Source organism: Alosa sapidissima, chromosome 10 (genome assembly GCF_018492685.1).
Source record: "Alosa sapidissima isolate fAloSap1 chromosome 10, fAloSap1.pri, whole genome shotgun sequence".
NCBI lineage: Eukaryota > Metazoa > Chordata > Actinopteri > Clupeiformes > Clupeidae > Alosa > Alosa sapidissima.
Window position 1 is genome coordinate 23,442,343 of NC_055966.1, and position 17,500 is coordinate 23,459,842.

Sequence of the window (17,500 nt, forward strand, 5' to 3'; positions counted from 1 at the left end):
GCGCTGCTCACCCATTTTACTGGGAGGCAGGGCAAAGAAGAGAAATCCCGCCATGTTTTGTCTTGATGTAACACACCTCACTCACTACTAGAAACAGAAAAAAGCTCTGGCACATTGCTATTTTTCTCTGTTCTGCCCTCTTCCTTCTCTGAGCACCTGCCACAACTGGAGGTGCATTACCTTCGCTCTTATTGCATTGGAAATACAAATGGTCAGTTAGGAATGCTGGTGACAAATTGACTGTATGAACCAGGGGTAAAGTGATGCCTCCACTTAAGTGGATTATGTGCCCACCGCTGCCACATGAATGACTGGATGGGCCTGTACGAAAAACACCTCAAAACACATCTTTTCACTGAGGCCTTTAATCCCCTCATCATCCCAACCACACTCCTGCGCACACACACACACACATATACTTACTACCACCCTCCTCTTGTAAAGCGACTTTGAGTTTCTAGAAAGGCGCTATATAAAACTAATTTATTATTATTTTTATTATTATTATTATTATGATTATTATTATTATTAATGACTGGATGCCCTCTTTGTGGACAAGTATGGACTTACCTCCTATGGCATTGCATCTAGAGGTGATCTCCCACAGCACCAGGGCCATGGAGTAGATGTCTGCCTGCTTGAAGGACTCGATGTTCTCCAGATTTATTCTGGACTCCAGCACTTCTGGAGCCATATACCTGGCTGTGCCCACCTGAGGAAAGGAAGAAAGAAATGAAATAGGGATGAAATAAACAAGAAAACATTTTATACATTTCACATCAGATCACTTTTGTTGATTGATCTGATAGTGAATGAGGTTTTCTGACCTCATGTGTTTGTGTTATCATCTACAACCCACTTCATGAGTCATCGTCATGTCAGTGAAATGAGATTTGAAACTGACAAATTAATTTCTTTCAGTTAGAATATTTGCACAGCGTAAACGTGTTGCGACTTGTACTGACGCGTGTCAATTGAAAACTCAACAATGTAACTGTAATACTTCCCTCATGAACACTTTCACGAGTGAAAACCCCATCACTGAACATTAACCACAGCTGAGTTTATAACTGAAAGGCTACTGTATCTGAGGCACAATTAGCCACCAGGTGTGGTGCGCCACCACACCTGAGCATACTTTTATTCTTTTTTTCCTCTCTGCCGCTTAACGACTACTCCTTCATCAAGAAGGTGCATATTGTTTTATCGCAGGTGACTCAACATGTTTGCATTGTCAGCCACTGAATCATCGGTGGCCCAGAAAAAGAAAACACACCGAACAAAGGTCACGCAAATGAAGAAAAAGAGAGACACGCCGAAGGGGGAAATTCCCTGCAAGTTATCGCAAAGAAGCAAGCACCGCAGACTTCCACTGTCAGCGGCCAACCTGCTCTGCTTTGTCTCAGAAACACGGCTTGCATGATTTGTGAATGAGCGTGACTGAATGCCTTGCAATGAAACAAAATACAAGACAGTAAAATGTAAATGACCTTTAGTGCTCGAGTGAGTTATGAGAAAGCAAAAGCATGCACTTCAACTGGTTTCTTTTCTGGGAACTAAACCTATTGGCCCGTTGGCATTGCTGAGACAGTCTAAAAGCCAATCTTCCGACAGCACTGTTGCAACACACAAACGAACTTGTAAACTCTTAGCTGACTTCATAGGTCAATGCCACAGTGGAAGAGAGAGGTCTCTGGAAGGCTGCTGACCCATAATGACTGCGCTTCAAGTGTGTTGGTCAGGGCAGCTGCAGGACAGTTAAAGGAGAATTCCGGCGATTTTTCAAAGTTTCTCAAAGTGACAGAGTACTGTCGGTATGGAAAAAAAAAACAGAAAACAATTTGTTCTACCTAGCTTGAGTTTCTGTAGCCAACAGCTAGAGCAGCTACAGTGCTCTAGCACTCTGGGGGCATGTTCATGAGCCCCCATGTTCATGCCCCCAGAGTGTCCGTCTCCTTACACATACGCGAGCAACGCCACTGTAATACCTGGGACCCTGCACTGATTCAGGTGGGGGAAAGGAGAATACCACCTGATGTACTAAAGACAGTAAAATGTAAATGTCCTTTTGAGCTCGAGTGAGAAAGCAAAGGCAAGCACTTCAACTGGTCTGTTTTCTGGGAAACTAAGTTTCTGTTTTTTCGCATATATGTGAGTTTACATCTCACCACTCCGATAATAATAATAATAATAATAATGATACATTTATTTTTTATAGCACTTTTCTCACTCGGACGCTTTAAGAGGTCTACATACATTGCCCCTTAAAACAGTTAAGAAACTGGCAGGGACACAGACATTGGTTTAACCTAAAAAAGACTACGGATGCAGCACAACTAATGTACCTGCGTGTGACTGAGTTTCAATCCATGCACACAGCATGGAACCAGCTGATTAATTTCTGTTTATGTCGGTCAGGCAAAACCTTACCTGCCCGCTGTTGGCCAGATCATCCACAGACAGTGAGTTGTCCAGCCTAAGGCCGAGACCGAAGTCACAGAGGCAGCAGGTGAGGTCGCTCTTCACCAGGATGTTGGAGCTCTTGAGGTCACGGTGGACGATGGGCACCTTGGGCCGCCCACAGGTGCTGTGGTCGCTGTGCAGGTGCGCCACGCCGCACGCCAGCGAGCTGCCTAGCAGCCGCAGGTCCTCCCAGCTGATCACGTGGCGCATCAGGTAGTCCTGCAGGTTGCCACGCGCATAGAAGGCTGTGATGAGCCAGTACTGCTTGGTCTCCTTGCGCTCCTCCGCCGTCAAGAAGTGCAGCACGTTCTCATGCTTGAGGTCGATGTCGGAGAAGATGTCTTTCTCGTTCTTCCACGAGGCGTACTCCTCCTCGGGAAAGATCTTGACGGCGACCGTCTCGAACTGCTCCGAGGGGCTCTGCTTGAGCTTGGCCTTGTAGACCTCGGCGAAGCGGCCCTTGCCCACGAGCATGTCCAGCTCGATAGGCAGCGGCTCGGTGTTGTGGTTGAGGCTGTTGGCGTGCGTGGAGCTGCTGTCTGAGCGGTCGTCGTCCATCATGATGGCGCAGGCGTCACTGCAGTCCAGCGGGCCCTTGCGCTTGGACGGCTTGCGGGTGTCCCACTCGCTCTGACGCCGGCGGTACATGCGGTACCAGTAGAACATGGACACCACGAGCATGGCCAGCACCAGCAGGGGCAGCAGGCTCATCAGAATGACCGCAGCCACCTGGGACTCCACCGTTGGCCCTTGCACTGTGAAATAAATGAACAGGATTTTTAAAAAGGACGTTTGGGTAGTAAAACGTCAAAAGTGATTGAAGCAATTTTCATATCATTTTCAGTTTACATCTAAATGTCGATGTCTTTTTCGCAAATCTAAAAAAGTCTGATTTAAAGTGCATACCACTGTTTGAGCATTCATGTCTTGATGGCAGAATCACTCCTGGCCAGTGTCATTTGACAGGCTATTAATACTTAATACAGTTGAGTATCTCAGTGATAAGCTTATTTCAGGGAGTGATTGCACAACTACTCTGAAGTGCCTCCTGATATTTTTACACACGTAAACACAACAGTGATTATCACTGACATTCACTTCCACCAGCCAGACTATTATCAACCTCAGCAACAGGCGGGCAGTGTTTAGCAGTGTGCTGCTTCAGTGGTCTGGGGTAGAGGGTGCACCAGGCAGGGTGCATATGGAGATGCAGGGGCTCTCAGGGTGTCCGAGTGGCCACTGCTCAGACCAGAAAGAAGAGCAGTGCTTTCTCACCCTTTCCAGAGTGGGCATACATTCACCCGATGGAAAATAAATGTACCCGTTTTGCATGAAGGACTTATTATAACACAGATGGGTTTTTTTTAAGAGCCAGATGTTTCTGTGTGAGTTATTAACACTAAAAAACGTCTGAAGTCAATGAATGTAAATGAACGTCACATTTTCTTGATATTTAATAATGTGACAAACTTGAGGGGCAGTCCTACTGTCAGAACACCCAAATGGCCTGCGTGGGTTCTTCCTAATGGCGACACGGTAAAACTCCCCCGTTATGTGGTGTGTGTTGGGAACGTCCAGATGGAAAATTAGGGCACCATGAAAGCCTCCTCTATGCCTTGCCTGTGCTCAGGAGGGGGAAAACTACCCTGGCACCGCCAGTGGCCTTGGCATGGCAGGTAGGGCCCTAAGCTGCAGTGCCCACTGCCAGCACTGTGGGCAAGACATGGCAGCCAGTGCCCAGATTGTTGGCTCATTTTGGTGTTAGAGTTAAAGGAAGCATACACACATGTTACTGCTCTCACACACACACACAGATACACACACACACACACACACACTCTCACACACATAGGTAGGCTCACAAACCTTGCAGGCACACACTAACATGCGCACACATGCTCTCTCTTACTGGCAACAACATAAAAGCACAATACATTCATAAATATAGCAAAGCTTTAGGTAGATCCAGAGATCGAGAAAACAAGATTGAAGTAAAGCTCTTTGAAACACTGGGACTTGTGCTTTGCCAGCATGGCCTAAAAAGGCAATGCTGCAACTACAGAGACTTTTACAAAGCAATGAAATAAATAAATAAACTCAAGAGCCAAATGTGCAGTTCGCACCTTGCATTCTTTATGACCGGCGGTGTTAGGCACACTAAGATTCTCCTGTCCTGAGGTTGCACTATTAAACGGGCCAGACTAACGGTGCCAGAGGCGGTACATTAATGCGCTTTTGGTGATCTCAGTGTTCCCTGACTTGCTGTTTGACTCGAAAATAAAAAGCACCCCTAATTGCTTCAATATTCGCAATGTGTTCTGAATAACTGAATTCTGAGGAAAGCATGACAGGTTTCCCATAAAACTGCTTAATCCAGACACGATTTCATGAGAAAGCCGGGGGTACGAAACTGCCTGTTATGGAGGTCCCCTAGGTCCTGACATTTTTTGATCCACACGCAGGATTCTGGCAGGGATGAGCAGCTCTTCCTGGCTGGTGTGGGAGCTCGGAGTGGACAGATTACTACGGCACATTAAACCTCCAATTCCCAGACGGACAGCTGTGCTGTTTCGCCGCCCTGTGATTACCACTGAGGAGTTTATTCAATTCGCGCAACCAGGATAATGATGATAGTGGTGCTTTAAGCTGCGCTGAAAAGGCCTGTGTGGAGGAAATGTGTTTTTTTTTTCTGCCTGTCCACACCGTGTAAGAGTGAATGTTCTTTTTTTTATTTTGGTAGGAGAACATTCTGTTTACTAAATGTCCCAGGCCATCAAAAAAAAACGGAGATTCCCATATCTATTAATAAATGCCCTTTGGAAGCCTGTTCTCCTGGTTGGAGGGAGCGTTAGGATCCATGCCAGGACAGGACTGTAACAGCGGCCTATGCCGAAGCGTGAGGAGCACTTGCTGTTTGTTATGGTTACGACGGTGTTTCAGAACATGGCTCATGCCATAAACAAACCCTATTCCTTCCCTCTCTCTCTCTCTCTCTCTCTCTCTCCCTTCCTCCCTCCCTCTCTCTCTCTCTCACTCTCACTCTGTGTGTGTGTCTCTCTCTTCCCACTGTTTCTTTCTTTCACCCTATTTAGGTTTGGTAGACTGTGACTCACTCACTTTTTTAAAATCTGTCTGGTTTGGGACTGCAGGCTAAGATTCCTCAGCATGGGGGACCAACAAACACACACGCACACACAAACACACACAGGCACACGCACACACACACACACACAAATCTGCACAGACTAGAAACATACAGTACAGACTGACTGACCCCCCCCCCCCCACACACACACACACATACACACTGCTTCCACGTCTCTTCTGCTTTTTCATTATAACCACATCTGATAAAAATACCTCAGGAACAGAAGGGGGGGGGGGGGGGGGGGTGATAAACTACTACTCAGACAGTCAGGAACAACAGCATGGGTCTGACTCACTCCCTGCAGCTTGTCTTAATGTACAGGTCACACATTCATGTTTCTGCAGCTCTGTAGAAAGGAGAGGTCATGAGTTCAGTATGCTCCGAGGAGACATGGATGACACGTGATTCTTGAGAGTCAGCTGCACAACTGTGCACCTTTATCTTATGTGATAAAGTCACAAACAGTTAAACAGCCACATTCTGCAATCATTCAAATACTGTAGAAAGTAGTGTTGATTAAAGTTATGTGACACTGCACTTTGCGAGTGAGTTGGTAGGGGATCATTCTGTTTGTAATGCATTATTTTATCTCTATTAAATGAGTGAATATGATGACCCTAAGGCTAACAGGTGAAAATAATAATAAAAGAGTTTTTGAACTTTAATGTCACTAATGCTGATTATTCAATGATTCATTTGAATTTAAATATTTAAAATACTTTCACAGCAAAAATTATATATGCGATTAATTTAGATTAATTAATCACAGAGTATGTAATTAATTAGATTAATTTTTTTAATCAATTGACAGCCCTAATTACATTTAAGATGCTTCTTTTTCTTTTCAGATATCTTATTGAGCAGAAAAAAGTTCCTGAACATATGAATGAAGAAATACTACACCTACAATGTCAGGATCATTACTGACAGCAAGGTCAAACCGCCTAAAATGGAATAGCATGCTGCTAATTGAAACCCCCTTTTCTCAATTGCGCCAAACTGTAAATTCATATATCAAGTCACTTAACAGGACAAGTGGATAAGGGGCTCCAGGACCTGTAAACTGTATACGTAAATACAGTAAACTGTAGACCTATACGAGGTCGGCCTACTTTTTGTATAAATTTACAACTACAAAAACAGAAAAAAGGCGCAGACCCGCGGCCCCAAACTGTCTTTATGAGTTCTTCATTGGAAACAAATGTATAGTTAGAAGGTGAAATTCACTTGTCACTATCGCTTGGCAAAGAGAGAAACAGTTGTAGCATAAGTAAATGTTTCAATTTGAGTTATGCGCTGGTGTCTTATTTTGGTCAGATGCTACTGTCCTCCCTGGTGTTCAGTAAATGACTGAAAGGCATTTTCAGGCATTCTGAAATGTGAGACATCACACTATTCCACGAAAAAATGACAGAAACAAACTATGACTGGAAATTAAACTGTATGTGTTAGGACTGAATTAGTATGGCATAAGAGTTATTGTCAGTTAACTTTGCCTCATTTTTTATGCTATGCAATATATTTCTGTGTCTGTCTATGTTGTCTTCTGACTAACACACAGTCTCTGTTTGTCTCATGTCTCAGTATCACAGACACAGACACAGACACACACACACACACACACACACACACACACACACACACACACACAGACACACACACACACACACTGCTGAGAACGCCATAAAAATCGTTATGCTAGGCGAAAACAATGCAAGGCATTTCTGCAGGAGTTAGCGATGGCATAAATCCAATAAATAAACATGAGCTTCCTGAAGCACACGTCCTGTAAGGAAAAGCTAGCGAGGCCTTTTTTTTTCTTCACAGCAGATTCAGCTAAGCATCTCTAATAAAGTTTAGACAGGGAGATCAAACTAAAAAACCATGGGGCATGCAACCTCTACAGAGCAAAACACACTGAAACTGATTTGTGAAGCCTAATGAATATTTATTGTATAGACTATATCAACTTCCCTAGATTAGGTTGGCTAATGCTTGGCAAAAAGCTTTAACAGAAATCCCTCTGTCTGCTTCTAGACATGCAAGACCTGGAATTATGCCAGTAAGTCAGGGTATTACAAATAAAGCTCATATTAAGCAGATAGAGCAATACATAATTGTCTGACTAAGATAAACATTCAGTCTCTCTTTTACTTTCTGTATATCTCTTGCAAACTCTCTAGTACACACATCCACATTAACCACAGCATGCACACACACACACACACACACACACACACACACACACACACACACACACACACACACACACACACATACACGGATGGTGTTGACCACAGCACTGATACTGTACCATCAGTCCTGCAGGGACTCTGTGACAAAGATGACCTATAACCTCTTCATTGACAGAGAGAGAGAGAGAGAGAGAGAGAGAGAGAGAGAGAGAGAGAGAGTGTGAGAGAGTGTGAGAGAGAGTGGGCGGCTGGAAGAGAGAGAGAGAGAGAGAGAGAGAGAGAGTGGGCGGCTGGCATTTAGAGATCAAACTTGACCAGGATTTTACAGTACTGACTGAGAGGACTCATTCCTACACATTTGCTGACTTTTGAGTCAAAAAGTTGTGTCAAAAGCTCCTCTGCAGAGGTATGTTGATTGTTTGTTTATTTGTTTGTTTGCTCTTTGGCTCTTGGTTTAGGTTATCCAGAATCTCATTGAAGTTTACACATAAATCATCTTTGTTTATACACTGTACATACATAAGTGTGTTCCTATTGTCATGTCCGTGCACACAACAACACATCCAAAACCGCTTATGGAAATGTACTGCCTCATCGGTACTCCATGTGTCCTGACCACTTTGGAGAGGGAAAACACAGAGAAGGTGAGTCATTTCAGACCCTTTTGAACTGCACTCTACGCTGATGATGCAGTGAAAACAAAATTTCACAAAATCTAGCAGTGAACTCTACTGTGGAACTTCCTTTGAGAAAAACAGCCAGAACCACAGCTCAGACTGAGTCATCTCAATACACCGCTCTGATGTCACTGGGCTGCCTCTCTCAGCACTGTGCTGGAACGTGTGTGTGTGTGCGTGTGTGTGTGTGTGTGTGTGTGTGTCTAAATTCACGCATGGGAGTTGTATATATGCATCTGCCTCTGCATGTCAGTGTGAGTTTGGTATATTTGTCACACACATTGCACCTCCCACAAACAACACAAACACACACACACACACACACACACACACACACACACACACACACACACATCTAGACATCTAGTTTCTCTGAAGAGCTTGCGGAAGAGCATGCTGCTATGCTGCTTTAATTTTTCCAATCCACTGAAACATGAACTGAAATAGCTTACATACCGGTACTCAACTGTTTTCCATACACCCGCAGTCATCAGTATTTATCCATTTATGATATGTTGAGTAAGATAAATTCAGTTAAGTTATGTCAATCTGTTGGTCAATCTACTGACATATTGATAGATGGATGTACAGACACATAAAGAAAAAAAGAGAGAGTGAGAGAGAGAGAGAGATGACTCACTCGGAGTGAAGATGACGTTGTCGTTGCACTCATCCTGGTTGCAGGAGCAGACGTAGAGCAGCCCGCTGTCAGCCTTCCTCTCCTTCATCACACAGGTGGAGCTGTTGTAGTCGTCCAGACGCATGCCGTACAGAGGCTTGGCCGGGTCGTGGCATAGAGTCTCCAGAGTGTGGTTATTATCATTCCTCCTCCTGCCAAGAGAGTACACACACATACAAATGCATGCACACACACACATACACAAACAACGCATGCACACACAGACACACGCACACACACACACGTACACACACATACAAACACAAACACAGACACACACAGACACATACACACTCACACACACACACACACACACACACACACACATAGACACACACACTCACACACACACACACAAACACACACACACACACACACACACAAACACACACACACCAAAAAAGACACACCATAAGTGAAACAGCCATATACTGTATGCATACCACACACATAAACAATTACAGTGAAAGCCTCTAAGAGGGTGAGGAAGAAGGTGAGAGAGACATTCACAACAGGATACAGGGTGGTGATCATAAAGCACTGGAAATGTGCTTTTGATGACCTTTTCAATAAAAATAACCCTTATGTTTTTTTGTTTTTTTTGCTGGGAACCTTTTTACTTCACATTGGAAGTCAGCATGTGGTGCTTACTGACTGACTGACTGAAGCATTTTTCTCCCCTTCAACGGTTTTCTTTCACAGGCATGAAGCAAAGCACATTTTTACAGTAACATCAGAAAATTGCCCATAAGATATCAGGTGAGTAAAAATGCTTTGTATTCACATGAAAGACTTTCCCCTGGTCTAGAGGGGGGATTACTCTGGCTTATCAGGGAAGTTACTACATGGGGCAGATGCAGGGGCCACTTACCAGATAGACACGCACACCTCCTCCGGCTCTCCACATATGGATGTAATGCTGCAGTTGGATTTGCATGTCCCAGTGCCATTGCAAGAAGTGGATTGGAGATCACAAAATTTGCAGAGTCCATTTATTTTGAAGACTGGAGGGAATACTCCATCTATAAAAGAAAACACACACACACACACACACACACACACACAGACCAACAAATCCATTAACTACTGGTGAACTCATAGACAACATTATAAAGTGATGTCTAACAGTCTTCCATGCACTTAACAACACAGTTGTCACCACCTGGGCAAATCATTGCACTTCATTTGCAGCCCTGGTTAAAAACAAGCTGTTTTTATTGGCCAACAAAAGAGTTAAACATTTCGGCTCCCTTGCTAATATTTTGCCTTGTTGTCCACAGATGACTGGTCCACTGTCGGCTCCACTGGCTCGTCGGAGCAAAGGGGTGAGTGGGTGGGGGTGGTGGAGTGCTGGATCACGGGTTGGGCGAGTAATCAGCGAGATCTTGTGTGAGGTGCTCTCTCCCACAAGCCCTCTGCACTCAGGGCCTGCTCAGGCCTGCTTTTTCATGCTATCTGACTGAGCTGACTCCCTGACTGACAGCCTCCAATCTTTTCCTACTCAGAGACAGGAATACAAACACCAAGGGGTGCTGGGTACTACTAGTGACATTCAAAATATGGCACAATTTTACAGAGCAAACTGGGTAGTACCATACTAAAGTGCAGTGTTCATTCCATAGCATTGCGATTATTCAAATCAAACTTTACCATTTACAGTTGAACATTCTGATGAAGGGCACTTTGTACTGGTGGCCCTTTGAAGGCTCTCTTTAGCTATCAACTTCAAAAACATCTGCAGCTGTGCAACTCTTTTCCAGACACACACACACTATTTTTGCAAATGCCTCTTTTTGTGGCATCAGTATATATGACAGGCATCACCAATTTAAATAATCCATGTAGGGTCTTTTCCTTAGACTGTATAATAAGCACATAAGTGAGCTACTCTGTGGTGGGCCGCACCACCGACAAGTGCCGGCCTCGTAGCCAGCTGTATGCCCACGTCGCATGCACTGCACACTGCCGCGGATAAAATCTTTCCCCTACCACTGCCTTCTGTTTGGTGGAGTTTGGCAGGAGTCGGGTAATTACACACTGGAAACACAAAGAAGTATCCAACCACTCAAGAATAAAAAAAAAAACTCTGCACACTCCAGTATGTGTGTGTACGTGTGCTTATGTCTGTGTGTGTGTGTGTGTGTGTGTGTGTGTGTGTGTGTGTGTGTGTGTGTGTGTGTGTGTTTGTGTGTGTGTGTGTGTGTGTGTGTGTGAGTGTGTGTGTGTGTGTGTGTGTCCATCTGTGTGTGTGTGTGTGTGTGTGTGTGTGTGTGTGTGAGAGTGTGTGTGTGTGTGTGTGTGTCCATGTGTGTGTGTGTGTGTGTGTTTGTGTGTGTGTGAGTGTGTGTGTGTGTGTGAGAGTGTGTGTGTGTGTGTGTGTGTGTCCATGTGTGTGTGTGTGTGTGTGTGAGAGTGTGTGTGTGTGTGTGTGTGTGTGAGTGTGTGTGTGTGTGTCCATGTGTGTGTGTGTGTGTGTGTGTGTGTGTGTGTGTGTCCATGTGTGTGTGTGTGTGTGTGTGTGTGTGTGTGTGTGTGTGTGTGTGAGTGTGTGTGTGTGTGTGTGTGTGTGTCCATGTGTGTGTGTGTAGGCCACAAGCTCAGCAAACTCATGACAGACTCCAATGTCCCTCTCTTTCCTCCTCTTACCCAGAGGAAGAGCCAGGTGACATCAGCAGGGAAGGAAATGGAGTCAGAGAGGATGTGGACCTTCCCTTCAACAGCCTAACAAGACCTGAATAATAACATCACTTCAAATGCACCTCTGCACAGCACAGCACAGAAGGAGAAGGTGCCTACGCGATACTGAGGAATGTTCAAATAACAGCGCGTACACGCTAGCATGCACCATTAGCAGCATACATACTAGCGTACCGCATACACGATAGCAAGTACATTAGCAGAGTACACACTAGCATACCGCATACACGATAGCAAGTACATTAGCAGAGCACACACTAGCATACCGCATTACACGCTAGCAAGCCCATTAGCAGCGTACACACTAGCAAGTTCATTAGCAGCGTACATGCAGCTTTTTTTATTATTTGTTTTATTTATTAGGGACCATGTACAATTTTAAACATAAATGTTACCATTTGATGCATTGTACCAGAGTTAGCCACAGGCTAATTTACATCATCAGCATACACGCTAGCAAGTCCATTAGCAGAGCAGATACTAAGCCTGAGACGCACAGGCCTTCCTGAGAGGAAACTACACCCTCAGGCATAGAAGAATGTCTCGTATGCAGGGGCTGCAATATCCTACGCTTTGGTGAAAGAAATGAAACGAGAACAATATAAATGTAATTAGGTTCAACTGTGTTACATCAGACATCATCTGATAACAAGCCCATAAGTTCATGTGTGCAGCCACATGTAGTCTACAGCAGATACTGTAGCTGAGGCCTGACAGGCATGCTGGGGCAAGCAGGGGCACAGCAGGGGCTTTAGCCACTCATCAAAGACATTGCAGCCTCCGCCTACCCTACTCACTCCTCTCTCTCCTCCTTCTTCTTGACCACACACACACACAAACACACACACACGCTCACACACACACACACACATAATGACTTATTCATACATGCATGCAGACACACAAGCACTCTCTTTCTCTCTCGCTTTCTCTCTCACACACACACAAACACACACACACACCCTATCTCTCTCACACACGTTCACTTACTGACATAATCTCAAATGGGCACACAGACACACACACACACACACGCGCGCACGCAGAGTTTAGCCTGCTTAAGCGTCTGTCCGTCCGGCTCAGTGGAGCAAGCCAAGACAGGATTGTGTCGGCCACGAGCAGAGGAGTACTAATAAGGGCAAATCAAAATCCAGCCGCTTCTGGAGGTTAGGCGACCCCCTCTTCTCATCTCTAAATAGCCGCCTCTCAGCTCCCCGAGCTGAGGCCCAACGAGGTTAGTGTAAACACCAGCTCAGATTCGCACACCCTCCTCCTGTGGCCTGACACTGTCGGGAAGGGAGGGCCCACAAAAGCTCCTTTTTTTCTGTGTGTGTGTGTGTGGGGGGGGGGGGGGGGGGGGGCAACCACACTTGGGGGGGCACTTGGGGGGGGACTTAAGTATCTTTAAGGCTGGACTAAAAATCTCTTTCACAGTGACCACGTCCATGTCCACCTGACTTGCTGCCTATATATCTTATGTCTGTGTCTGTCTCCATCTTTAGTTCTCTGCTACACGCCCACATTTCACATTTCAGAGAGCAGAGTGTGATCACACAGCATGAGGGAAGACTGAGTGCTTTGAAGGGAACATAGGGCTGAAGGGCGCGCCTTTGAGAGCCTTGCTTGCTCGGTGACGTGTTTTTGAAATGTGTTGATGCCAAGCTAATCAAGGCAGAATGGTAGCAATCTATATTTCTAAACTGCTCCAAAACAGCCGTGGCCTACTGGTTAGCGCTTCGGACTTGTAACTTGAGGGTTGCCGGTTTGAACCCCGACCAGTAGGCACAGCTGAAGTGCCCTTGAGCAAGGCACCTAACCCCTCACTGCTCCCCGAGCGCCGCTGTTGTTGCAGGCAGCTCACAGCGCCGGGATTAGTGTGTGCTTCACCTCACTGTGTGCTGAGTGTGTTTCACTAATTCACGGATTGGGATAAATGCAGAGACCAAATTTCCCTCACCGGATCAAAAGAGTATATATACTTATATACTTATACTTAAAACAGGTGTGCTGGCAACTAAACTAGCAATCATAGTTAGTCAGCTTTGGGTATAGCCCATGCCAAATGTATATTTCTAAACTATAAAGAGGATGGAGCTCCTCTGTTTCTCAAACACACAATCCAGGTCATATGAGACCTACACAGTTACTGTAATACTGTGTGTCTTTACAGTTTTTCTCTACATTGCTTTGACCTGCTTAAGGAAACTGGGATCCACTTGGTCTTCATGAACACTTTCTTTGCACAGCAGAAGTCATCTCTTGCGAATGTGTTCACACGTTTTCATTGGGTTCACACAGTTCTCACACCCTTTTGCAAAACAGTTAACACAGTTGTCATTTCAAAGACCCCAAACTCTATTGGTTTTCCCATGCTAAACAAAAGGAAAACATCTTTTCACAGGTGGTATAGATTCCTTGCATAAGTCTGAATCTCTGATACACCTGTGTGAAACTCCTTTGCACAATTCTTCAATCAGCAATCATTCATTATCCATAAGAGATGCCATGTCTGTTCTGTGTTGCTATTTACAAGTAGGCTATGGATCTAAGGCACATTTAGAGAAATTATTGTATAGCCTATTTGGTGAAGAAAACAAAAGGTAGGTTTACTGTAGGTTTATTTTGATGAAAAATGACAAGTTGTAGTTCAATGAAATTTGTCTTGTCTAGGTGCTTACTGTAAATCTTACATGTCATTGACAGTTACATTTTGGGAGGAATGAATACAATTATTTTTTATTCACTACATTCAGTTTCTTCAGTTTTTTTCTGATACCAGAAAATGAGAAAGAAATGGAATCGACATAGCACAAATGCTCATTTTGAGAACTATATTTTGCATTTTGTTGTCCAGTGTGTAACGATTGATTGAAATCAGGATGTGTGGTTTGAAGGCAAGATTTGCTTTTGCTGCACATTTTAAGTGTTTTGAGAGAGTAACAGCCTTTTGCAAGCAAAATGTGTCATTTGGCCAGAGTGCTTTTGTTCAGACATGGGTGTTAACTGTTTTGAGAATGTGATGTCAGAGTTGACACAAGCATCAAAATGATCAAGAAAAACTGTAATATGTGAGAGCTAAAATCCATCTGGTAAAAGCTCACTCCAGAACCAGAAACTGGGTTATGGGTTATTTTGTGAGTTATTCTCTCTCCTGTTTACTGCATGTATACAGCCACTGTACCATTAGAAGGTAAACAGAGGCCATCTGTCTTCATTAGGACTCATACTGAAGGCCAGCGACCCTGTGACACCAGTGCACTCCAGAGCAAGATCCTGTTCTGACCATTACAGTAGGAATGGTTTACAGTTTTTCTCCATTGCTTTTACTGTACCTGCTTAAGTTGGGGGCAGCCGTGGCCTACTTGTTGTAGCAGGCAGCCGTGGCCTACTGGTTAGCACTCTGGGCTTGTAACCGGAGGGTTGCCGGTTCTAGCCCCGACCAGTGGGCCACGGCTGAAGTGCCCTTGAGCAAGGCACCTAACCCTTCACTGCTCCCCAAGCGCCGCTGTTGTAGCAGGCAGCTCACTGCGCCGGGATTAGTGTGTGCTTCACCTCACTGTGTGTTCACTGTGTTTTTTACTAATTCACGGATTGGGTTAAATGCAGAGACCAAATTTCCCTCACAGGATCAAAAGAGTATATATACTTACTTATAAACTGGAATTAACTTGGTCTTCATGGCTACTTTCTTTGCACAGCAGAAATCATCTCTTGCGAATGTGTTCACACGTTTTCATTGGGTTCACACAGTTCTCACACCCTTTTGCAAAACAGTTAACACTGATGTCATTCAAAAGCCCCAAACTCTATTGGTTTTCCCATGCTAAACAAAAGGAAAACATCTTTTCACAGGTGGTATAGATTCCTTGCATACGTCTGAATCTCTGATACACCTGTGTGAAACTCCTTTGCACAATTCTTCAATCAGCAATCTTTCATTATACATAAGAGATGTCTGTTCTGTGTTGCTATTTGCAAGTATGGATCTAATGCACATTTAGACAAAGTACTGTATTGCCTATTTGGTGGAGAAAACAGTAGGTGTTTACTGTAGGTCTATTTCGATGAAAAATGACAAGTTGTAGTTCAATTAAATTTACTGTATCTTGCTAGGTATTTACTGTATGTCTTACATGCCAATGGCAGTTACATCTAGGGAGGAATGAATACATTATTTTTTTATTCAGTACATTTTGTCTTTTCACAGTTTTTTTCTGATACCAGAAAAATGAGAAAGTAATGGAACAGACATAGCAAAAATGCTCATTTTGAGAACTAGAGTTTGCATTTTGTTGTCCAGTGTGTAATGATTGATTAAAGAGTGTTTTTTAATGGGCAACAAGTTATAGTGTTTGAAGGCAAGATTTGCTTTTTTGCTTTTGCTTAATGTTTTAAGTGTTTTGAGAGAGTAACAGCCTTTTGCAAGGAAAATGTGTCATTTTGTCCGGTGCTTTTGTTCAGACACGGGTGTTAACTGTTTTGAGAACGTGATGTCAGAGTTATATGTCAGATGTCAGATGTCAGAGGTATCAAAATGATCGAGAAAAACTGTAGTACAGTAGAAGGCCATTCCAAGTATCCACACCCCTGTGGTAGAATAACAGTGGTGAGGCCATGTCCTTAAGTAGATAAGATGGGTTTGAGTGAGTGTTTGTGCGTGTGTGTGCGAGTGTGTGTGTGTGTGTGTGTGTGTGTGTGTGTGTGTGTGTGTGTGTGTGTGTGTGTGTGTGTGTGTGCGTGTGTGCAAGTGTGTGTGTGTGCGAGTGTGTGAGTGAGTGAGAGAGAAAGAGAGAGAGAAAGAGAGAGAAAGTAAGAGTGAATGAGTGGGTAAGAGAGGGAGTGATTGAGTGAGTGAGTGAGTGAGTGGGCAGGGGTTTGTGCCAATGGCATGAGGTCAGGCCAGGGGACAGGAAGAGTGGGCTGCACTGTCTAAATAAAACAGTGAACATGGTGGTTATCACTCATGTCAGCTCAGGGGAAACATAAATGCCCTGCATGAACACAAAACAAACTAAAACAGAGAATGCAAAACACATCACACACACACACACACACACACACACACACACACACACACACGAATGCAGCTGCACATACACACACACGCACACCAAAAGTCAAATGGATTTGGTATTGTACAAATGGTGAGCTGTTTCCTGTGATGAAAGAAGCTCTAAGGGAGGGAAGTTCGCTAGCGTTAGCGAAAGCTTGTTTGACAGGACCCAGCACATGTCCCCACTCCAGCGGCCCAGGGTCCCCCGCTCAAAGGAAGCAGCAGAAGGAGCAGGAAAGGGAACCAGCGTGGTGGCAAAGGCTAAACCGAGCTCTCTCTCTCTCTCTCTCTCTCTCTCTCTCTCTCTCTCTCTCTCTCTCTCTCTCACACACACACACACACACACACACACACACACACACACACACATATCTCAGAGGAAGGGACAGTTATTATATCAACACACAGGAGCTCTCTGAGGCTATTTGTTATTTTAAATGCATAAAAGCACAGAGTATAGTACATGTAATGCACGATTGTTTCCAGAGAGAGAGAGAGAGGGAGAGATCGAGAGAGAGAGAGAGAGAGAGTGTGTGTGTGTGTGTGTCTATCTCTGTGTGTGTGTGTGTTTGTCTGTGTGTGTGTGTG

At 44.5% G+C, this 17,500-nt stretch overlaps 1 protein-coding gene across 1 annotated transcript in view; it reads right to left on the minus strand.

Annotated features, from left to right (window-relative positions):
- tgfbr2b (transforming growth factor beta receptor 2b) overlaps positions 1-17,500 on the minus strand; it is a 25,316-nt gene that overhangs the window by 6,454 nt on the left and 1,362 nt on the right. The window contains exons 2-5 of the mRNA XM_042107327.1: positions 10,034-10,184; positions 9,124-9,314; positions 2,431-3,218; positions 571-712 (exon numbers count right to left, since the gene is read on the minus strand). Of these exons, the coding sequence (XP_041963261.1) occupies positions 571-712; positions 2,431-3,218; positions 9,124-9,314; positions 10,034-10,184 (1,272 nt within the window). The remainder of the gene's footprint in view (positions 1-570; positions 713-2,430; positions 3,219-9,123; positions 9,315-10,033; positions 10,185-17,500) is intronic.